The sequence below is a fragment of the Sycon ciliatum genome, chromosome 1 (genome assembly GCF_964019385.1).
Source record: "Sycon ciliatum chromosome 1, ocSycCili1.1, whole genome shotgun sequence".
Lineage (NCBI taxonomy): Eukaryota > Metazoa > Porifera > Calcarea > Leucosolenida > Sycettidae > Sycon > Sycon ciliatum.
In genome coordinates, this window is record NC_088643.1 from 78,741,409 (window position 1) to 78,765,546 (window position 24,138).

At 49.1% G+C, this 24,138-nt stretch overlaps 2 protein-coding genes across 3 annotated transcripts; one reads left to right on the plus strand and one right to left on the minus strand.

Annotated features, from left to right (window-relative positions):
• The first annotated feature begins 1,245 nt into the window (after positions 1–1,245).
• LOC135805661 (dynein regulatory complex protein 9-like) lies at positions 1,246–22,976 on the plus strand. The gene is made up of 13 exons (XM_065319736.1): positions 1,246–1,818; positions 4,262–4,321; positions 5,430–5,535; positions 6,281–6,353; positions 6,890–7,018; positions 8,190–8,271; positions 8,620–8,715; positions 9,123–9,188; positions 15,554–15,628; positions 16,103–16,186; positions 21,234–21,281; positions 21,509–21,610; positions 22,180–22,976. The coding sequence occupies exons 1-13, from the start codon at positions 1,621–1,623 to the stop codon at positions 22,318–22,320; spliced, it is 1,260 nt and encodes a 419-aa protein (XP_065175808.1). The 5' UTR covers positions 1,246–1,620; the 3' UTR covers positions 22,321–22,976.
• Positions 16,842–20,472, minus strand: LOC135805660 (uncharacterized). 2 transcript variants are annotated; one of them, XM_065319734.1, is made up of 4 exons: positions 19,757–20,468; positions 18,538–19,434; positions 18,003–18,170; positions 16,842–17,722 (listed from the first exon to the last, which is right to left on the minus strand). In XM_065319734.1, the coding sequence occupies exons 1-4, from the start codon at positions 20,234–20,236 to the stop codon at positions 17,474–17,476; spliced, it is 1,794 nt and encodes a 597-aa protein (XP_065175806.1). In that variant the 5' UTR covers positions 20,237–20,468; the 3' UTR covers positions 16,842–17,473. The 2 variants fall into 2 exon arrangements, with proteins under 2 accessions (XP_065175806.1, XP_065175807.1); XM_065319735.1 differs by lacking the exon at positions 18,003–18,170 and having other exon boundaries at positions 19,757–20,472.
• Positions 22,977–24,138: the final 1,162 nt, after the last annotated feature.

A 24,138-nucleotide genomic window follows, 5' to 3' on the forward strand; every position in this document is an offset into this window, starting at 1 on the left:
CATGTACGTAGTATGCACCACTCCCAGTCTCCCACCATACCAGGGAGTCGTCAAAAATAATACGTATCTAATGTTGACTGAGTACGAGGTCAATGATACTAATAGGAAATAAAAGCCGAGTAAAAGACCGAGGCGAAGCCGAGGTCTTTTATTTCCTATACTGACCAAGTACGAAGTCAATACATGTATTAGATTTATCACGACTGACCAAAGCATGTGTTCAATCGCTAAAAAGGAGTCAAATATAAGCGGTCAATATAGCCCTAAGGAGTGAAATATGCAGGAATATTTGACTGCTTAAATTAATTTCACGGTTCGCGTGAGACTCGGCTGGAAGCCGGGTTTTCCGCATCCGTAGGAACGCCACCACCCTTCAAGGATCAAGGCGCAGATGCAGCTCCGGTGGGAGGTGAGTAGATCAGCTCACCAGCAAGTGGTCAAAGACCGAAAATCCCATTCACTGCATCCATGTTTTCCTCGTGCCAGGCCACGAGTTCCCAATTAATTGTGGGTCGCAGCACGGCTGGAAAAAATCCTTCCGCTTCCAAGCAGGACTTGAACCTGGTACCCTCTGTTTCTCAATCATGGTCTTAGACCATCCCTCTATGCCTGCCTGCCTGCTTAGGTATGGCAAAAATCTATGTGAGTCAATACTATTAAAGGGAGTGATAATTTTTAATAGTAATACAGTAATCATGGTAATAGTAATCTTGACTAGTGAGTACTAGTTTGAGGGAAAGACAAAAACGGGAAAAGTCTGAAGAAAAAATTAATACAATGTAGTAATCATGCATGGTTGACGACTCCCTAGTAGTAGTACTTCAGTAGTAGTACATGTAGTACTAGTAGTAGTAGTACATGTTTGCCCTCTCTATGCATAATAATTATGAAATATCATGACTGTATGAATCTATGTATACTATGAAAGTATTATCTGGCACTGTCTGTTTGGTGCAACTGCCATAGCCGGGCATAGCACAGACTCAGTAGATCTACTCTGCTGCACGTCAGGTCACTCCTCTTCACTTCAGAAGTTCAGTTCACTTCCTTCAGCTTCACTAGTATTAATAATGTAGTCTTCAGTTCAGCAGCAAAATAATTCAGGCTCTTGGCTGCAGTGACCATGGAAACTGAACTGCGCTACATGTAACCTGACAACCACTGACTGAGCTTGATAGTTGCCGCTGGGTCCACATACACACTCAGCCGCGATGGTCATGGCAGTCTTGCTCTCACATAATCATTCAAAAACGATCATACGATCGAGTGGTTTGCTGACATCGACAGATCGAGCTTTGAAAGTTTAGTAGGTATTTTTCTAAAATCCATTCAGTATCTATCTTCTCTTCCAGTGCAGTGTCGTCCTTAGCATTACATGAAACATCCGATGCCTTTCTGTCCTGTCCTACCGCAGAACAAACCCTATCGAAGCTAGGGACAGGATGTGAGCTAAGAAACCTGAAGAGCTTGTATCTTGTGCATACGATTGGATTTGTTTCTGAAAACCAGCAGGCGAGCTAGTCACGCGAAGAGCGGTCGCAAGATAGGTCAACTGGCCAGGGCATAGAGATCAGGCAGAGGCCGGGTCTATCTGTGTGTGTCCGCACGCTTGCAGTGAAGATGGCAACGGCCGCTGTCGGCACTGCGCCCGCTCCGCTGGACGCTAACGGTCCGAGACTGTCGGCACTTGAAGTGGCTCACCTGCAGCCTGTTCTAGAGGATTGCATAGACAAGCTAGCAATTATTGGTTACTTGATGCCTCACGGTCAAGGCAAGCTAGGGCAGAGTGGCGCACTACTGCAGAAAAGTGCTCCAAAGGTGAGCAAAGATTAAGGAATAGTTGCATCCTTCCCTATCAAGAAGTGTGGATGACTGCATTAGACGGTGACCCCATTAGTATTACACTATTACAGTATTAGTGCATGGCCAAAACTTAGTGGAAAATAACTACCGACACATGACCATACAAGTTCCACTGCACAATCGTACTCTCATAACGGCACACATACAAGTAGTTGATGAAGATGTCAAACAGATGAAGAAAACTACACCCATGGTTACAGAGTCGTCCAGCTTTACGCGGATACGACTCACCTGATGCTTGCGCCTTATGCTCGCTAAGTACAGGTAAAAGCAAGAGTACATAATCCCCCAGAGTGTGCAACGCCTGATCCAGCTCTGCATAGGGTCTTGGTCGAGCATAATCGGATCTTCTGATGTCATGCGTACACTCCACACCAGTGCAAGGCCGGTCTCGAGGCAGGGCACCGTTGTTTTTGACTCCCCGGGTTCCCCTCAGATGTGTACGGTATTATGACGCAAAGATCCGATTACGCTCGACCAAGACCCTATGCAGAGCTGGATCAGGCGTTGCACACTCTGGGGGAGGGTATGTACTCTTGGTAAAAGCTGTCATCGAGCATAAAACTCAGTTGAAAAAATGTCCCCTCTCTCATTCAGCAGAGCTCTGCTGAATGATCAAGCTCCCCGGCGGTGTTGGGAACTCTTTGCTCATGGGAGTGCTCCACTTGTGTAAGGATACGGTAGTCAGTAGACAACTACAGACAAGTATACAGGGGCGTGCTTGGCGAGGGGCACAGGGGGCAAGTGCACCCCCCAAAAAATTTCGAACGGGGTTTTGAAAAGTCACCAATGTATTGCAGAAAACCCAACCTCGCGGGAGCACATCCTGCACCTGTGTATTGTACATGTACATTGTACTGGTAAGTTGTAGTGCAGTAGGGGCTGTTCTTTCGACACTCTCCTCGCCGAATCCTGTCCAGATACGTCAACTAGTGTGACGATTGTTCTTAGCTATATCCGTGCAATGTGTGTTTGAATCGGCCTGCCTGGCACAGTGCCATCGACGGATTGGTTTTTAAACATTTGTAAAGTTTTCATCCTTTATTTTTAAAAAATTGATATGATACTGTACTGTGTTCATTGTTGATGACATACAATCTTTGTAACATTAATAATGATGTCACATGTACAAATATCTGATGATGTCACCGGTACAACCTTTTGAAAATTGCTGTTGTCTGGAAGTGGTGCACCCCCCCCCCCCCCCCCCCCCCCCGGAAGGGGAGCCGAGCACGCCCCTGAGTAAAGTTACCATTGCCAATGAGCAAGCTTATTTACTGGATCAACTTCTTGTCCTATACATGTACAGTAGTAGGAAATGAAATCCAACCTCGTGTACATGTAGCTGTAGAGCCGTGTTCACTGCAGCACTGCAGCACGGCCCAATATGTACAGTGCCCCTCACCTTCCCCTCTACTGGTTGGATTTCACTTGCTCCACAACACTTGTAGAGTACTTGTGTGGGGTATTTTTAATTGTTTGCATAAACCAACAAACCAACAATGCTGAAACCAACAATGCTGAAACCAACAATGCTGAAACCAACAATGCTGAAACAATGCTGAAACAATGCTGAAACAATGCTGAAACCAACAATGCTGAAACCAACAATGCTGAAACCAACAATGCTGAAACCAACAATGCTGAAACCAACAATGCTGAAACCAACAATGCTGAAACCAACAATGCTGAAACCAACAATGCTGAAACCAACAATGCTGAAACCAACAATGCTGAAACCAACAATGCTGAAACCAACAATGCTGAAACCAACAATGCTGAAACCAACAATGCTGAAACCAACAATGCTGAAACCAACAATGCTGAAACAATGCTGAAACAAAAACTCGGATGTTGAGCCAATAGTAATATGTAAAGAGAAAAGGACCTATAAGTAACAGTTAGTTACGATTATTGAGACATTCGACGACCTCAAACGTCGAATGGTCGAATGTCTCAATATCCTTGTCAGTTTTGTGCCTTGTTGCACTATCTGACTGTATATTACTATGATCTCGTTACCTTGGTTACCTTGGTGGACTGTCTGTCATAACTAGTAACTTATAGGTCCTTTTCTCTTTAAATAATTCTGAAACAATGTGTATTAAAGTAGTGCATTTGCGGGCAGTAGTAATGACTGCAATTGACACCTATACACATGGATGTAGAAGTAAAATGCAGTATTTCAAAGTACACCATACTGCACAGAAGATTGGGACTTGAACCCGCCCCTACTTCTTGTGAGAATAGTGTGTGCTACTCTGTCGCGGTGTGTGTATGTGCGCGTGAGCGTGTGTGTGTGTGTATGTGTGTGTATGCATGTATGTATGTATGTATGTATGTGGTGTGCACTTGTGAGTTGCATTCCACATGCGTAAAACCATACCTGTATGTGCAGACATCTGGCATTGACAGCATCATCCGTGGACAGGACAGTCTGGAGGAGCAGTTTCAGCGTGTAAGCTGCAAACAGTTTGTGTGGTGGGCTTTGCCCTGAATGATTTGCTTTGATCTGGGGGGGGGGGGGGGGGGGGGCAAACCTGCAACACTGCTTAGCTATACATGTACACTGTCATTGGTGCAATCAGTCCATGGCATGTTTAATCCAAGCCATGAATCAGGTTATAGGTACTAGGTCTTGGCCAGTAGTCCGGCCATGAATCCAGACCGTGGGACCAGGCTTGGAGGAATGACGAAAGTTTGCCCCAGCTAACCCAGGATTTCTCGTGTCCACAGGGCTGGCCAATCGCCCGGTTTATGGGAGCCTATCTAATAACATTCCCACCATCTGTCAAAAGCAATAAGAACCGGCCTGAGGACACCACTGCATGTACAGGGTGTGCGTTGTTGAATACAATCATGTGCTGCACATGTACATGAATAGAAAAGGGAAACTCAACCGTGAAGTGACTCAGAGTTTTAAGAACTTAGATGGTGAGCCAAGGAAACTTGTAACATGGAAAAATGTGGGCACAAGTTGTACGATCGAGCCCGCCAATTAAACCAGATTTTGAACAGTCAGACCTGCACAATTTACCACAATACTTGGTTTAGTTGGTGGACTCGATGGCATAATTTGTGTCCACATTTTTCCATGTTACCATTTTGGCTCCGAGTTCGATCTATTAGCGATGAACAGACAGCACGGTGCTGTTGCAGTGCTACAGTGCTGTTTAATAGTCACGTACTAGTATGCATGAAACTCTGGGTCACAGCAAGTTTTGGTTTCCTCTCTCGATACGTGTAACGCTCGTATCTCCACACCGAGGTGTATCGAGCTCTCTTGGGTTGCCGCGACTTGCCCTGACTACAGCACATGTACATGTATGCAGCATCACAACACTAGAAAGATCCGTCCACTGCCCAGTTATCGACTGGATGTAGTCGGTCGCGTATTACGTTGGAGGTGTCAGATTTTAGATAAAAAATCATTTCACTGTTCTACATTTACACTGTATGCACCCGGCATGCCCCGGGAAAGAGTGACTCAGCATCAAGCATTCACTGTGCTGTGAATCAAACACTGCTCCCCAATGCGGATGCTTTGTTCTTTCTGCACTTTACAGGTCATGGAACTACGAGATTCCCGAACAGCAGAACTGCCGGAAAACCAGGACTCTTTCATCGATGAACTTCGCACGCTGGCGAAGAACCTTCAGGGAATCTCAGGAAGTATGTGGATTCCTAGACGCCGTGTGTGTGTGTGTGTGTGTGTGTGTGTGTGTGTGTGTGTGTGTCAATTCTTCAGCCTTGCAAGCTGTCGAATGGTGCAATCCCAGCACAAGTTGCTATGGCTTCTGCTGTAGCATCGCTATCATCGCCTCCGGCGATGGGCGTCCAATGGTCCAATGGTGGTGTGTGTGTGTGTGTGTGTGTGTGTGTGTGTGTGTGTGTGCGTGTGTATGTGTGTGTGTGTGTGTATGTGCATGTGTGGTAGTTTGAAACCCTTACATGGCCAGTGGTTCAGCATTGTCCTGTTCTTGGCGGCAACTCAGAGTACTGCATTACTATACATGTATGATATACAGTAATGCCCAGTCTCCACTAGAAACAGTGTGTGCAGTGCCACTTGAGGACGGGTGCCACTGCGCACACATACCGGTGCATGAATGCCTCCTGAAATAATTTTTGGATGTCATGTGTCCTGTAGAACCCCCCCCCCCCCCCCATCCATTCAATGCCGGTACATGTAAGGTGCTAGTCATAGGGTCTACGTAATCAATCCAATCTGGATAGTTCGGGCAGGTTTATCTCAAGTTCGGGCAGGTGTATCTCAAGTTCGGGCAGGTTTATCTCAAGTTCGGGCAGGTTTATCTCAAGTTCGGGCAGGTTTATCTCAAACATTTACAGACTTTACAGACTAGACTTCTACTTGGCTGAGTATGGCAAGGCTGTTGTGGTCTTTCCCTTCCTGTAGTGTCTGGAAGTAAAGTGGAAGAGCTCAACGACCAAACGACCAAGGACAATCTTGTCAAGCTGCACTCTCACAGGTAAGAGTATGGCTAAGCTGATGGCACACATTGCTGGGTGTGTTGATTGCTGCAATTAGGATTATGTGGATACCAGGGCCCCGCAGAATCTGAAGGGTAGTTTAGCTATTAGTTTTGACATACCTGTACCTGGTGTGTGAAAACTGAAAACTATGATTTGCATAATTATGCTTATGTCCTTAGAATAGGAAGGTAGATACTGAAATCACTTCACAAGCTATGGAGCGAGGTGTCTGCAAGTCACAGACGCCGCTGCAACATTTCCGCTGTCCACTTCTTTGATTCGTTGTGACATGTGATTGATGAGGCAGCTTTGCCAGCTGTCTGATGCTGATACGCAACTGTTATTAATTGTATGTGTGCTTTGAGTGTGGAACAGTTCTAATCCTCTTGGAACTGCTGGGTGATTTAACTTGCCCATGCTGTCTTCTCATGTGTAAGATACTGACCAATCCCCCCCCCCCCCCCCCCCCTATCACACATCTGCACTGACACCCTCCGTCCTGGCTTACTGTTGTGGCGTGTTCTTTGTCCAGGGAAGACATGCGACAGCTGTTTCTTGCACTGCAGTCTGAGCTTCAGACGAGTGGCGAATACCCATGTTTGATGAAGAAAGTGGACTCGGCCGTGAAGCAGCGAGAGAGTGAAGAATTTCTTGTCGAAAAGTGAGCCGAGCGCTGCAGTTTTGTGGTCTATTGGGATCAGAATGGAGCCCTTGTGACACCCCCCCCCTCCCCCTCCTGACACACACATTCCCCAGCCATGGCAATCAGGACATGGCAAGCAGGACATGGCAAGCAGGACATGGCAATCAGGACATGGCAATCAGGACATGGCAATCAGGACATGGCAATCAGGACATGGCAATCAGGACATGGCAATCAGGACATGGCAATCAGGACATGGCAATCAGGACATGGCAATCAGGACATGGCAATCAGGACATGGCAATCAGGACATGGCAATCAGGACATGGCAATCAGGACATGGCAATCAGGACATGGCAATCAGGACATGGCAATCAGGACATGGCAATCAGGACATGGCAATCAGGACATGGCAATCAGGACATGGCAATCAGGACATGGCAATCAGGACATGGCAATCAGGACATGGCAATCGGGACATGGCAATCGGGACATGGCAATCGGGACATGGCAATCGGGACATGGCAATCGGGACATGGCAATCGGGACATGGCAATCGGGGCATGGCAATCGGGACATGGCAATCGGGACATGGCAATCGGGACATGGCAATCGGGACATGGCAATCGGGACATGGCAATCGGGACATGGCAATCGGGACATGGCAATCGGGACATGGCAATCGGGACATGGCAATCAGGACATGGCAATCAGGACATGGCAATCAGGACATGGCTGGGGAATAGTACTCAGTATCCGAGGTACTTGTAAAACACACACTTTCATGGAGGGGAAATCCCGGCGTGCCGCTATGGAAATGACCCCACAGCACTAGTGTACATCTAACCAGATAATGCACTATGTGCGTTCCACTGTCACGGATGTCAACTGACAACTTTCACTAATGTGTTTCGGCACCCTGTACTCGACATGCATACAGTATAGCAGGTACACTTTGTCTGACGGATATGTACCCGTAGTGGACAGGTATGTGAGACTTAAAAAAAACAACTGTACTGGCATAACCGCAATTCTTCCTACTGCCTTATGCTGTAAGGGAGATTCTCTCTCATTTTTTGTAGTCGAGCCCTCTCCCCCTCCCCCCCCCCCCCCTCCTCCAGCTTGAAGTAGAGTTTTATGGAACCGATACCTTTCACGGCTTTCTCTCTGCATCATGTGACCTACGCAGTGAGGCGGTGAGCAAGGACTACCTGGAAAGACTTCAAAAGGACGAGGCAACCCTGCAGCTGAAAGCTGACCTCGAGCTAGGGGTAAATCACTTGATACTGCATGTTGAGCACACTATCATTGTCACTACATGTATTGTACTTGAAGTAGATAGAAACCTTACTCTTATTGCGTAACATGTGGACTTCTTGCATGAACACTTTGAGACAATGTGCACCGTGTAGTGTTATGATTACAAGTTTGCAGCGTTCCTCCTCAATCCTATTGCAACCCAGCGCACATTGTTACACCTTATGCTGTCTGTGTCCAACACGGCTACACTGCTGTTTGAGTTCATCCCAGCAATTTCACACCTGCCATGCAAAGCTTAATCATCCAGTGTACTTGGAAGTGTGCCAATTGTCATGTTCTATACAATCTGTATGGTGTAGGCTGTGAATGGTAAAATCGCTATCCTCAAGGACCAGATTCAGGAGAAGAAGGCACGACTCGCGGCAGACGAGAAGTACATTGCAGAAACCGTGTCGGTAAGGTCTGCTCTGGCAACAATGGAAGTCTGACATTCAATTTCCCATTCAGTTCAACTTGTTTGCTTTTTCAGTAGCAAGACTTCCGTCACTTACTCGCGTGGGATTCATAAATCTATGTTACCACCACTGTGCAACAGGTCTGGAGTCATAGGAATCGACAAACTCACCCATGTAGATCTCTTGACCAGTCACACAACAGATTTGTGGCTGTTTTGAGGAATTATTTTTAGTGCCAAACAGGTTTAAAAATGCAGTTGTCCCCATCGTAGTCTGAAATCCAGAATCTAGGAATGTTGGTGATGTACTAATGGAGATACTCCTAGCCACATACCAAACCATGCGCCAAAGTTAAAATTTAAAAAAAGGCTTTGGTTTCCCCCTGTGTCTGCTTTATGCTCGGATAGGAAACCGTGACCACAGCAGAGGACAAGCAGTATGTCGAGGAGAAGAGGCTGAGGAGTGAACTGAAGGTTAGCGGCTTCTTCAAACTGCTGGATAACCTGTCTTCAGCAGAGACCCCAGCATAGCGTTTTCTCGGTCACTGGGGATATGGTGCGGACGCAGTGCTCATACACAGTTCGTGTTGACTGGTTCCTGTGTGACCTTTTGGAAAAGAGTATTGTGGGAGTCAACCGACTACAGTCATCTTGCAGGATGCCCCAGGAACTTAGTGCATGTGGTGTGGAATTCATTCATAGATGTACTCGAAGTGAGCAAGCCAGTGGAGGGGGGGGGGGGGGGGCATATTCGTAGAACAAGTGAATAAAAGTGAAGGGCATTGTCTGTTGTGAAACCATTATGAATGAAGGGGAAAGACCATCAGACTCTTCTACGGCACGTACACGCACGCACACCGCACAATCTCAGGACCTGGTGTTTCTTGTATTAGTTCTAGGAAGTAGTGAAACTCACTGCACTAGATTATTATTGAAGACTATTCTAAATACACTGTGGGGTATACCAGTTGCGCAGCAAAAGCCCGCACTCGCACGTGCTATCGAAGGCTAGTAATTAAGGTATTACTATTAGAGTAGTCCAACCAGCTGAACACAGCAGCACGAGAAATTACATGACTAGGTAAACACTAGGATCTGACCCGTATGATCAACAATGTTGTTAACAATGATGAGAGTGTGCTCTTAACGTAATTGAGCGGCCCAGATGTTCCAATCAATTACTTCTAACATGCTATCCTTGCAACCCAATCTACTTATCTGCGCAGAGCATACACTGTTGTAACGAATATCATGAACAATGTAATACTTGTACCACAAAGCAATACCGTGCACTAGACTCTAAATACATGACACCACAGTCATCAGTATTAGACCAATGCATGCAAGCAAGATCAGCAGTTATCCTTCATCACCTCCGCCTGGTGGCATGTAGAAACTCACTACCGACCATGCAATTACTGCGTGCGAAAGCGGGCAGGCGGTCGAATGGCAGACCTGTCTCGCAACACTCGCTCGTCTGGAGTATCGCTACTCGGCGAGAACACTACGTATGGCCCGCTGTCATCACTCTCTTCTCCAGCCGATTCCTCCTCTCTATCATGGCGAGGCTCATCTGCTGGGTCCGAGGAAGGTGCAGCTGGCACGTCACGCTTCAGCAGGTCGATGTTGATGACCTTCTCCTGCAAAACACCCTTGAACCTCCGCCAGATGACTACTGTCGATCCTGACAAGACCTTCTTGATACGCCAGCCACATTGGTATGGAGGAGTACACTTCTGGCGCCTCTTTGGCTGCTGGAGGAGGACGCTATCATCAGGCGCGAACGGGCACTCATGCTCGGATTCACAGTGGTCTTTCTCGGACATCTCCGCATCAAGCAGGTCGCGAACTCTCGCACACCTCGCTGCATGCTCGTCCTGCCACTCTCTGGGATCGGATAGGTTGATGCGGGCGCTCACCAATGCTCGAGGCTGCCACCCGATCATTGCTTACATTGGTGAAATGCCGATGGCGCTGTGGATGCGGCTGTTGTAGTAATGTATCAGCACCGGGAGCTCGGCGAGCCAATCCGTTGATTCTTCCAGGACCTTCCTTATGAGGCCGAGCAGTGTGCGATTAAAACGCTCAGCCATGCCTTGCGTCTGTGGGTGCCTGACAGCTCCGGTCTTGACCTCAACACCAAACACACGCAGAAGGGCCTTGACAATGTAGTTGCGGAACTCCCGGCCATTGTCCATCCGGATCACATCTGGCGTTCCCCATCTACAGCACAACTCGACAATGGCATCGGCCACGCTCGCACCATCGTGCCGACGCAACGGGACAACTTCGGCGTACTTCGTCAGGGCATCAACGCAGACCAAGACGCAGTGGATTTCCCCGCTCTTGCTCGCCCCAAGCTCCAAGGTGTCGATCTGAACACAGCCCCACGGTCTCCCGGGCATATCTGGTCGTGTCGCTGGCGCCGCTTGTCCTCCTGCGGCGTTCGCAGCCTTGCAACGCTGGCAGCTGCGGACATGTTGCTGGCATTTCTCGGCCATGCGTGGTAGGTAGCAGCGTTCACGCAACATCTCGTACATATTCTGCCATGAGGCATGGCCGGAGTTGGTGTGGGCAGCGCTAATAACAGACTCTTCCGCGGATTTAGCGATGACAGGAACGAGGATTTCACCCTCAACAGGCAGCTTAACGCTTCGGAGCAGGACGCCATCCTCGACGACGAGCTGACTTGCCACGCTCCTGTAACCAGCATCGCGAACCGCCGATCGGGTAGCCACCTGGCTGGCGACACGCTGCACCACTTCGTCTTCCAGCTGGGCTGCCGCCACGGCGTCAAACGAAATTGGGCCAACAACTGTCGTTTCGCACACAGCGCCGGCGGTGACGTCGGGAATGCTACCCACGGATCGAGTAAGCCAGACGCTTGGAACTCGGGTCAGGGCATCTGCAATGTTGGAGTCAGACGACACCCATACAACATCCACTGCTGCTCCAATCGTGTCAATCATATCGCTGACAATGTGTAGGCGCCTCTGCACCAACAGGTCATGCAAGCCAGTGGTCTTCACTCGTCGGACATCGTTGATCACTTGCTTCAGCCACCCGAAGACGGTCTTGGAATCAATCTTCAGCGTAATCCGCTTCACATTCCACTTCGCAGCCAGATTGAGACCCAGGATGGCCGCCTCCAATTCGGCAATATTGATGTGCCTCTTGTCCTGGTGTGGTCGTAGCTGCGTGGTATCCTCCACCACCTTGCCGTCAACCTCCAGGGCAGCACCAAGGCCCAGGCCGGACGCATCACACCACACCGTCCATGTGTTGCTGTCGCCAGCAGAGATGCTCCACGTTCCCTTTGCTGGGTCGACTTCGGCTAGCCGCTTCTCAAGCTCCTCGCAGCAGACCTGGATAGCCGGTGGGACTGGATCATCCCAGGACGCATCGTCCGCCGAAGCTGCTCTCTTCAAGAAACTGCAGGCAGGTCGCAGCCATGAGCATACCGGGTAGTGGCTTGTCAGTCGTCCACACCATTGGAAGATTCTCCTCCTAGTTGCCGGACGCTCCAAGGTCATGGCAGCTGGCTCCTTTCGCGACCAGGACGTGTCACCACTGGAAGACTTGGTCAGCTGGAGGCCAAGGACCCGAGCCTCTGCCAGTTGCTCTGCGGGCTTGGTTGGTAGGCCGAACTCATTCAGTGCACCAGACACCTTCGGCACCAGGGCACTAGGGACCAGCAGGTCGTCATAGTAGTTATCTACTCCAGGATACGGCTGGGTGACGTACTTCACAACGGCATCCATAAACTTGGGCGCTACCGCCAACCCGAATCCCATTCTCGTCATGACGTGAGCTTCTCCCTTCCAAAGCACGACTTGGTAGCGGTACAGCGCCGGGCTAACCCGGATCTGGAGGTATGCCTTCCTAATGTCGAGCAGAGCATAATCCTCTCCTGCCTGACGCCATCGACGTAGCGTGTCACCGCAGACTGGTGGGTCAAAACCAGGGTCAGAGTGGAGCTTTTTATTCAAGTGACGGTAATCCAGGCACGGCCTCACCGGCGTCGTCTTGTGTTCTTGCGGAACACCGATGAGCGGCAGCACACATGCTGGCTCGCCATGTAGCTTCGGGTCGTGCTTGATCAGCCAGCCGTTGTCTATCCAGGATTGCACCTCACTAACAAACAGGCGCTCTTGCTCCGGAGTCAGGTTCGTCCTGCTGTACTCTCCGATACCCGGGCCGAGCGGCATTGCAGGAGGTTCACCATCGAGCCACTTCCAGGTCAGCTCCCATTGCTTCTCAGCAGGGCTCCAGGTCACGTCGCCGTCCGCAATACTGAGCATAACCTTGCCCTCGTCAGTGGTGCTGACTTTCACCCGACGCGACGGATGGCCAGATCGACCATCATCATTCTGCCCCTTCGGGGACAGCCGATCGGCAGTGGCTGCAACAGTGTCGCTGGCTGCGGCTCCAAACACAACTCCGCAAAGCTGTCCATCACTACTATACTTCAGTTGCAACCCACCGCTCCGCGAAGCGACATCCGCTCCAATCAGCACGTCAGCACGGACAGTGCTTAGGCTTTCAACCACAAGCGCTCGTACCTTGACTCTGGGAAGGTTGACAGGCCCGTCGTTTCGCTCTAGAAGGACCTCTAGATGCCCCAGAACTTCGATTCGATTGCCGTCCAGAGCCACAAGGTTGGTCTCGAGAGTGTCTGGGCCGTCGTACGTGAGGCTGCTGCGGTCCGCGAATGCACGGCTGATCAACGTCCTCGTCGAGCCCGTGTCTACAACCGCTTGTCCGCGTGCACGTGCGCTCACAATGGACGATTCCTTGCCGACGTTGTCACCAGACGCTGCACTTACACCAACGAAGATTTTTACCAGCTGGCCTGACTTCTCGCTCCCATGCCCCATGTACAGGCAGCGCTCCTCCGCAGGCTCACCTCGTTCCACGGAACATTCCTGCGGGGAAGACGTGCAGGCTGCCGATGGTGATGGCTGACCGGTGACTTTGCTTGACCTCTGGGCCTCCCAGGCCCTCCGTTCTTCGCAGTCTGCTTTCAAGTGGCCAGGCTTGTCGCAGAAGAAACAAGTGAGGCCAGGCCGCACGCCACTTGAACCCCCCGCCGCTGAGCTCCTCCAAGCACCGCGATCGTAGCCAGACTTCGCCTCCGGGCAGTTTCGCCGCACGTGACCAAGCTTATTGCAACGGAAGCAAAGCACATTCCGCGTACCAGAGCCTGCCGGCCCGGGGCCACTCGCGCCACTTGCAGCTGAAACAACATCATCCTCAGTTCCAGTTTGCTGCAATGCTCGAACCAACTGCAGGCACAACGATACGTCGTCGCCTTTTCCAACCAGGGCAAGGCGCACTTGCTGCGCCATGGATGAAGGTAAGCCGTTCAGGATTTGCTCTACGAGCACGCTGTCTGCATCCGCGCCCCTTCCAAGACCTACCACCGCTGCTAGCCTCCTAAGGTCGGCAATGTACCCATCTGGGGATTCATCCAGCTGCAAGCGGCGCGCAACAAACAGCTTGTATGCCTGCGACTTCGTGAGGCAAAACGCTTCTTTCATTCTTTTCTCTACTTCGTCCGGTTTCTTTTGGTCCGCGTCGTCCATGGCGTTGTAAACCATAAACGCATCGCCGTCCAAGTAGAGCGGAAGCTGCGCCATCTTCTTGTCGTCTGAGTCCCACTTCTGGTTTGTGGCCAAGAACGCGAACTTGGCCCAAAACACCTCCCAGCTGTCGCCCTTCCCTCTGTAGGGGCGCAAGAACCCTTCAATCCTCGCCGCCATACTCCTCACCGGACCTCTCTCCAGGAAAACCCACAGCAGTACGTTCTGCCTATCCCGGGTTTCGGCACCAAGAGCTGAAGGGGAAAGACCATCAGACTCTTCTACGGCACGTACACGCACGCACACCGCACAATCTCAGGACCTGGTGTTTCTTGTATTAGTTCTAGGAAGTAGTGAAACTCACTGCACTAGATTATTATTGAAGACTATTCTAAATACACTGTGGGGTATACCAGTTGCGCAGCAAAAGCCCGCACTCGCACGTGCTATCGAAGGCTAGTAATTAAGGTATTACTATTAGAGTAGTCCAACCAGCTGAACACAGCAGCACGAGAAATTACATGACTAGGTAAACACTAGGATCTGACCCGTATGATCAACAATGTTGTTAACAATGATGAGAGTGTGCTCTTAACGTAATTGAGCGGCCCAGATGTTCCAATCAATTACTTTTAACATGCTATCCTTGCAACCCAATCTACTTATCTACGCAGAGCATACACTGTTGTAACGAATATCATGAACAATGTAATACTTGTACCACAAAGCAATACCGTGCACTAGACTCTAAATACATGACACCACAGTCATCAGTATTAGACCAATGCATGCAAGCAAGATCAGCAGTTATCCTTCATGAACATGCAGGTAGAAAGCAATGGCAGATTGGGGGGGGGGGGGGGGGGGGGTGGCAAGGGGCGCTGCGCCTGGTCGCAACTCTCAAACCTTTGGCCATGATTCTTTTAAAAGGATTGTAAAATTAATATGCAAGTTTCCGACTGCATAGTACTGGCATGCATATCTTACTCCATACAGTGTAGTCAAGCCAATGCCATTTGGGCACTATAGTATCTTATTCAGTTATTAGGCGAATGTCTGTTATAGCCACCACTATAATTAATCCAATCTAATCCATCCTTAATTCTAGTTCCAGAGTTCCGTTTCTATTGAATCCCCGCCTCCCTGAACACCAGCCTCTGTGACAGGTAATCTGAGTTCAGTGTAGTCCATACAATCATGTGGCTCAACACTTCCCCACCCGAAATTATTATATATTTTAAACTCTTTGCATTGTAGAAGTTGGCGGCAGACATCAAACGCAACAGCGAAGATCATGAAGAAACCATGGTACTCTTGGGAAAGTTGTACGAGGTGAGTGCTAGAAAGCGTACGGACCGTTTCGCTGAAACCCGGGAGGCAATTACTCCCACCCCAACTCCCCGATCTCCAGCACGCACGCAATCTTCATGTTTTAGCCACTTTCCCGGGCCTTGCGGCCCACTGTCTAGCCGTGAGGGAGTGTCCGCTTCAGCACTCTAGTCACGCGGCTGTGTTTGCTTACATTGACACTTCAGTATGACATACATGTACCTCCAGGGGACATAAAACTCTGTACCCATTATAGCCAGGGCACACTCTATTGTTGTATTATCCAACTGGTCGAATGCGGACTGCTACAGGATACTGCTCATGGTCCTAGAAATCGTATTTTGTATCTCTTGATGCATGGAGAAAAGTATGTCGTATACAAGATACTTCATTCTATATAACATACTCTTATACACACTCAGTGATGGATGAACTTCACATGGTATACTGTGCACTGCATATTACACGGCATGCCAGGAACTATCTGCAAAGCTGATACACTGGAGCAACAAGTATGACGAAGACACCATGGAGCTGCAAGAGCGATTGGATGCGCTGCAGGTATGATTGATGGTGCTAAGCTGGTCTAGTCTATGCATGCCCGTGGGTGCAGCAATACATACACATGCAGTTATGCATACATATGCAGTACATATACATGCAGTGCATGCAGGGCAAGACTGACCGGACCAGTGGCGACTCTGGCCTGCAGTGGAGAGGTGTAAAGTGGTAGGGGATATCCGTGATGAATAGCCCTGCTTGAGTAGCTGGCCAGAGTTCTGTGCCAAGCGGCTCGCCGCACTCAAGCACAACACAAGAAGGGAGTGGTGCCACTGCCTTTATGCTACTTGTACACGTCACTGTCCCGTAAGACTAAGAGTACGCATTCTGGGAGTACACATACGCGTACACATACAACAACAGAGGCGAAAGGCTGTGCAGCTGTAACTTCAAGTTTCACACATTTCAGCGATCATCCGACAGCGGCATTTGGCATTAGCTTGTGTTTATTCTGGAAGTATAACTTACACTGTACCTCACAACCATCACCTGCGGATGCATGCTCTTTTGCTAGCAAGGCCCGGCATAGCCTGTGGGAGTAGACACTGCAGCACTGCCTACTTTGTTAGTATCCCGGGTACCTTCTATGATTTCGTGTCAGAATCTTAGCTCCCTTTGTTTGTCATACTACACGGCATCTACAGCCGATGAGCGGTAATTGACAACACATGTCCCTATCATCACTCGAATGACAATACTACGAAACATACCGGCTCTGACAGTCTCAGCACAACACTGCTAGGCTGTGAACTGGGCCTACAGTGGGTGCAGACATGATAACGAAAGAACAAATGGAAACTTCCAATCGACATAGCTGGGAAGCACATGTGATGATATAAAGCAATGGATAAATCAGGTATACATGATCCGTTTCCTAATGTGGGATGGACCAAATCAGTCATTTGCTACAGTTATTCATTATCATTCTGTCCCACCCTACTCGGATGTGCCAGTTAGACTTCCAACAAGTGACGATGAATTATTTGTTCGAAATATTCTGTAGCTGTTCACTTCCCCAGCATGCACATTGATCGCATAACAAGAACACAACACACTTCGAACCTCGCCGCATCCGTTCTCTGCCCGTCAATCATGATGTAAGGGCGATGGCACAAGAGCTCATTACCGGCTTCTAATGCACTTGATGACGCTACCATGTGATCAGCTAGTCCGCCCATGGCCCCGCTGTGTAGTGTTCCATTTACAGATTGCGCGGCGTACTGTCTATGTTCCACTATGGTCACAAGTCTGTTCAGGTTATTCAGACGCGGCTGGTTGGTGATGTGATTACTTTTCAGTACTCTGGGCTGCTACCTGTGGAGACGGTACCACCGCTGATTCAGTTAGGCCGTCGCGCAGCGGATAGCCCTTGCAGATGAGATTCACGCAGCTTTGTAAAGCTTTCTCGATGCTGACGTACATGGGGATGTTCCGCTCCCTGCATACATTGCGCAGATATGCACGTCCTCGATTGTAGTCTTGTACCGCTGTCCTTGATAGCGCCTCTCCGGCAACATTACCATCCTCTGAAACATCCTGCCCAGTGGAAACAGCAAAGAACATAGTTGGGCTTAGGTCACAGTGAAACTTAACAGGATTTTTCGCTGTTCAGTCTCGGCAGGATAATGGTAATTGATTTGATTTTGCCGTGCTAGTCATACTACTTGTGGATGGGAAGGTCTTTGCAGCTAGGAAAAGGTGTGTTTTTGTGTTTGGGCAATGGCAGAAATCTGTTCTTTTAAAAGCAAAACACTGGAGTATATGTGATACCCGATCAGCACAATCTACAAGTACACTGTACGTGCAAGTACTGTACCTGAATGTATGTGATGATACTCTGTTGCATTAGTCCAATGTTGAACGAGGCATCGACAAGCGAGGCAGTGCTCCGTGTCTCGGACGTGATCACAAACAGCAGAACTCCGAATGTCTTCATGTAATTTATCTGCTCCGGAATGTTTCCGAACTCCCAAGTGCCAGGTGCCTGAAACGACAGCCAAAACAGCATACCACCTGGCCATAAAGGGATATAGCTCGCTTTTGTGGCTTGCTTTTGTTTGTGCTGGCGTGCATCCAAAATATCTGGTTTTAATGCGAGCCTAGTCCTCACATCGGCTTCTACAAGAACATGCCCCGTCTACTATATCCGACATAAGCAGGCGTATTGGGATGGCCTAAGACCATGATTGAGAACAGAGGGTACGCGGTTCAACTCCTGCTTGGAAGCGAAAGGATCCTTAAAAGGGTGATGACGTTCCTACGGATGTGGAAAAACTCAGTCTAGCTGAATCCCACGCGAACCGTGAATGTTTTCAGTGTGCATTCTGGAAATGACAACAGGGGTAACTCACTGTTTGTGGGTTGTAGAATGCTACACCGGCCCGTTGCAGGTGTGGAATAGCGATGCGCTGGCGCCAGGCCGTGTTTCCGCAGCTTCCTCCGAGGAAGACCATCTGCCCTGGATTGTCGACGTCATCGATCAATGGCATTGGGCTGGGGAAACGGTCCCTCATCCACCTGCGTGCCGAGCTGACAACTGTGTGTTTGGCAGACGATAGCAAGGTACTGCAGCTAGACGGATTTGGCTCCTGAAAGGCGGGCAGCATAGCTTTCCACCCCGGTGCTGCGTGCTCCTTTGCTTTCAGGAACATGAGTGCTGCAAACGACATGTACTCGCTGTAGTTGAGCGTTATCATCGGAATGGTGACGTCAATGTCACTGCTGCTGATGCCGTGTAGGCGCATGATGGATTGGCGTGCTCTTTTTCCGGACATCCTGTAGCACTGTCCGTCGTCACCTGTTGGCTCAGCACCGCTCATGAACGCTTGGTTTGCTGCGTTGATCGTAGAGCCGAGTCGCATGCCGCTCTCTTCCCAGGATGGTAGATGTTGCGCTGCGACACCCTCGCTACTGGTCAATGTCTCGCGGATGGTGTCCAGCGCGCCCTCCAGGCTGCTGTAGACACGGACACCATTGGACTCGGCATAGTCCACCAGCAGTGCGCGTGCGTAGTTCAGCTCCAACGCCTCGTCTTCACCCAGCTGCACGGCACAGTCCGCTCGACTCGGGTGGCGCTTGTATGTCATGCGCATCACGGGAGCAATGCCGACGCCGACCGCACACAGATAAGCGGCATCGATGAGCGACGACACACAGCGCGTCTCCTCGTCCACCAATACCAGTGATATCTTAGCCTGCCGCTTGGCCTTGCTCTCCAGATCAATGACGCCTTCATACCACTCTCTTACCTGTGAGTGACAGCACGCGTACGTAGACAATACTACAAATGAGGTAAAACGGGGCCTTATTGCGACTCGTGCTTCACGCTCACCCGATCATCAGGCAAACTCACTCCTAGTGCATGTACTGCATAGACACTACTAGACGATGTGAACAGTACATGTACACAAGGGAAATGTTCTAGCTGCCAGGGCACACGCAACTATCTATGCTGAAGTTGTCAAACAGCTACTAGTATACTTCGAAGTGCAACAGAATTTAAAAGTGTGTCCTACTCAGTAACTTGCACATTGACAGATCCGTTTCTCTAATTACAAACCCACTACTCACCTGAGGATTGTGGTAGGTGATGTTGTGCTTCTCCATGAATGGTATTGCGATGCGCTCGCGCCAGTCGGTGGGGTTACACGCGCCGCCCAGGAACACCGCCTGTTGCGAGTCCTGCAGCGGCTTGATCACGGTCTGCAGGATGCGTGGCTTGTCGGGCCTGCCGGGCTGCGTGCGGCACTGCCAGAACGCGTGAAGGAACTGCGCAGCGTACCAGCAGAACTCGCCGTACAGCAGGCACAGCTTCTCCGGCATCTTGTCAGTGTCAGTGCAGCAGGTGTAGCGCGCCTGGCACTTCATGGCCGTCACCATGATCTCCACCACCTGGCCGAATGTGACGCACATGCCCAGGTCCTGGAACGCGTACAGCGCATCGCAGGCACTCAGCCAATCTCCCTGCGAGGACGACTTGCGTACCGCCACCTTCGCCGTTGTTAGGAACTGATCAGACGGGATTTGAACCAGCGGATTATCAGCAGCCATTGCTTACTTGAATGTGTGCAACAACACTGCTACTGCCCTCTGCGGAAGTTCTTCAACAGTTCTGATGTGAAAAGCAGGGCCTCATACTGTAGCACTGTTACCATGGTTACGGTTTTAGGGCAGTACGAACAATTGCCAACAGACCAGTACAAACATGATAGTACTGCAAGGACACACGGATGAGACTACCTCTGTAGAGGGACGGTCTTCTCTACATGCACGTTGGAGTGTACAGAATTGGTGCAAAGACTTGCACATGTGATTCTGGTACTTATAGCAAGGATGGTGCGCACCACACCTCACACTCCCTCCCTAACTAACCTAGCAGTTAACACTGTTTGGAGGTTGATAGTGGTAGCATTTGGATTTGGATGTCGCATTCCCTTACACAGCTGCCTAATACCCTACCCCCGCCTATTTAATTGTCACGCCGGCTATGCACCTTGTCTTTCATATCGGTGTCACCTGAGACACTGGCGGGAGATCACCAGGCAAAGCTCCTATCATCACACAGGTTATGTGCAGGCAGCCAACACTGAAACTGGACCAAAGTATTAATATTATATGTCACAGTGTCCGTGTCGAGGTGAAATGCACTGCTGTGACATAGTAACATAATAATAGTGTTGTTGACATCACCATCCAGCCGTGTACTTAGCATTACATGCACGTGCTGAGTGGTTAGATAATGGCCTCTGAGCAATTCGGTGCTGTTTTCCCATATTCATCCTGATATTAGGGACAACTTGGAATACCGCTTATTGTTTCAGAGAGTTTTAAAAGTAGCTTTCCAACAGGTGCTATGGATGGGCACGTGTGGAGAAATTATAATGCAGTGTGTTGTACTTTACACAATCATACAAAATAGTCACGGTGTCCTTGTTAGAGCTATGCAGTACAGTACAGTGTACACTGTATTCGAAGAGCATGCTATTCTATTCAGTACTGATGCTAGTGTTTGCTGTGCTCTTGCCTGATTTCTACCTTTGACTTGAAGGCCCAAAAGGAATCAGATTTACAGAAGCTCCAGGCTATGACCGAGACGGTAAGTTCTGCCCACCTCTCCTAGCTCTAGTATGTCACAGTGCAGCATCATGTTCACCAGGCTATTGATCTGACGTACTTCAGTGAATGATTAGCCTCAGCCCTGGGCCAGGAGTGAGGCTTAGTAACTACATGGCTTCAAGATGCGTGTACAGATGAAGTAACGTTACATGACCTCTCTCCATATGGCTCTTGATCGGTGTGCATCTGTTCATAATTTCTTTCCAGTATAAAGAGTATGAGAAGGTGGTAGACGAGGATCGAGAGGAGAAGGAGAAGCTCGCTCGAAAGCATGCCAGAGAGCTGCTAGAAATTGCCAGCGTCACGAAGGTAATGTTTTGGCACGGGCATTTGTGCGTGTGCATTTCTCGACTGTTGTAATAGGGTGTGCATACATGCATGCATCTCTGTGTGTGGTGGTGTGTGGTGTGTGTGTGGTGGTGTGTGGTGGTGTGTGGTGTGTGTGTGGTGGTGTGTGTGTGTGTGTGGTGTGGGGGGGGGGGGGGGGGGGGGGCAGTTTGTATGACTATTGCCGGTATTGGAAACCAGCCGTATTCATTAGTGTTTCCCAATGAAACAGTGTGCCATGTGTAGACCAGTCAGTCATGCAGGTCATCTGTATAGAATGAGCCTTGCAGTGGCCATGCGACGTTGTAATTTGCTACATGCCATCTTTGTCCTGACACGTGCACATGAGTTCAGTGAAATCTGATTGAATAGAATCATGAAGCCAGGGCTTTTCTCCAGCGTAGGGCCCACTGTTGTTTCAGTGCCGCAATGGCTACATTGCGTGCAGGGCTAAATTGCGCATGAGGTCAATGGTTGCCATGGAGCAGCACCGTACTTCCATATTTCCATTTGCATGCATTCTCTTGTTATCCGTTCATGTATTCCTGTAGATCCAAGCATGGTGGCGGGGTCTTTTGGTGCGACTCAAGCTTGGACCATTCAGCACGAAAAAGAAGAAGAAGGGCAAGGGTAGTGGCAAGAAGAAGAAAGGCAAAGGCAAGGGTAAAGGAAAGAAGAAGAAGAAGAAGTGAGCGATGCTATCGACGACTCCAAGCAGTGCTGGTTGCTGGTGATCAATCATGGCCTGGGTGGCAACGGCTGTTGTGATGTGCCTTCCTTCTGCCGACACTGTGCACGTAGAGTATGCAGTATTACTCCTTTGAGTATGATGCAGGCAACCACAGCACAGCACTACCGCTGACACGATGATAGGGATTCTGCTGGAACACCTACCATCCTTGATTCACTGAGCGTTGTGAAGGAATGGAACACCTACCATCCTTGATTCACTGAGCGTTGTGAAGGAATGGAACACCTACCATCCTTGATTCACTGAGCGTTGTGAAGGAATACTGCAGTGTTTTGTATTGTATACTTTTAAACGCCGGGCTCTCCAGAGGCAAGTGGATGATGCCTATCGAGGACATTTCGTAGAGAAAACTGCAGATGAAAAAGCATGAACGCTAGAAAATGCTTCAAATAAAGTTGATTGTGCAATAATAGTATTTGCCGTTGCTGCACATTTTTACTATAGACACGAATCCCCTTTACTAGTAGTCACCTGTAGTCTTGTACACGCATGGCTGGCTGACTGGCAGATGTCTAGCCTATATTGTCTTTTCCCGGGCACACTGGTATTTTCAAGTCCTTATTTCAACACTGCGGGATCTCTCTCTTTCTCCTCTTTCCTCGAGTTGTTCTGTGTCAAGTTTGTACCGGAGCTACCACACTGTTGCTCGTTTACCATGCTTTGCGGCATGTGCATTTTTACTACAGTAAAACACTCACGCAGTCGTAAAATATAAAAAAGTATTTTACGACTCCCTGCTTGAAACCAAATGATTTCCCTGGTTTCAAGTATTATAATATCAACAAAAAATGCACCAACTCAGTGCTGATTCTGTGATACGCGTTTGGTCTTGAGACGATTCTGATTTCAAAGCCGCATCCGTGTTGCATGCCATTGACTGTGACTAGTAACAATATAAACTAAAATAAGCACAGATGCTACTAGCAAATTCGTGTATTGCGAAAATAATGAGTCAAACAGTTAAAAAAATAAAAATAATAAAAAAGTTGGCTGGAAAATACTGCCCTGTACTCATGGACAGAATTAGAAGGAGGAATCCTAATCATGGATATGATTGCAAAAATGCTACGGAGAAGGGAGGGATTGGAGAATGCTACAGGTCCAATCTCCAGACGCTGCAGCTCATGACAGACAGGTCACCAGCACTAGTCTGTCAAGCTAGAATGTCCGGTTCATTCCTATTGCTAAAGAAAAGTAGAAAAGTAGATGTTTGGCTAATACAAAAGCAGCAAGAATAAGATTACTTATTCCTTTCCTTAGTTAAAACGAGACTTTATATTGTGGATTCGCTGAGATTTCCAAAAGGTAAGCACAAGCAAACGACAGCAGTTTCTTGTGACAACGACACATGCCACCATCTATAAAAGTAGTAAAATTCGTAAAACTAGATATCGAGTCGAGTACCGCATTTTCCGGGGTATAAGCCGCACCCCCCCCCCCCCCCCCCTTTTTGAGGCAAAATATTGACTAAAAGTTGGTATTCGGAGTATAAGCCGCACCCACAAACCAAGATTTTTCACACTCATTGACAAATGGCCTTTCTACAAATTTATTATGGTTATGGAGCTAAATACCATGTTAGATCAGATTATGAAGTGTTAGTGCACCACAGGTTGCTGCAGAGATGTTGGTGTATTGCTGTGTTGACTACAGATCACTCCATGTCATCTGCACTATCTTCAGTCTCGCTGCCACTGATGTTGATCAGCAACACAGGCGCGAAGCTGAGTCGAATGACATGTCACATGACGTCAGCATG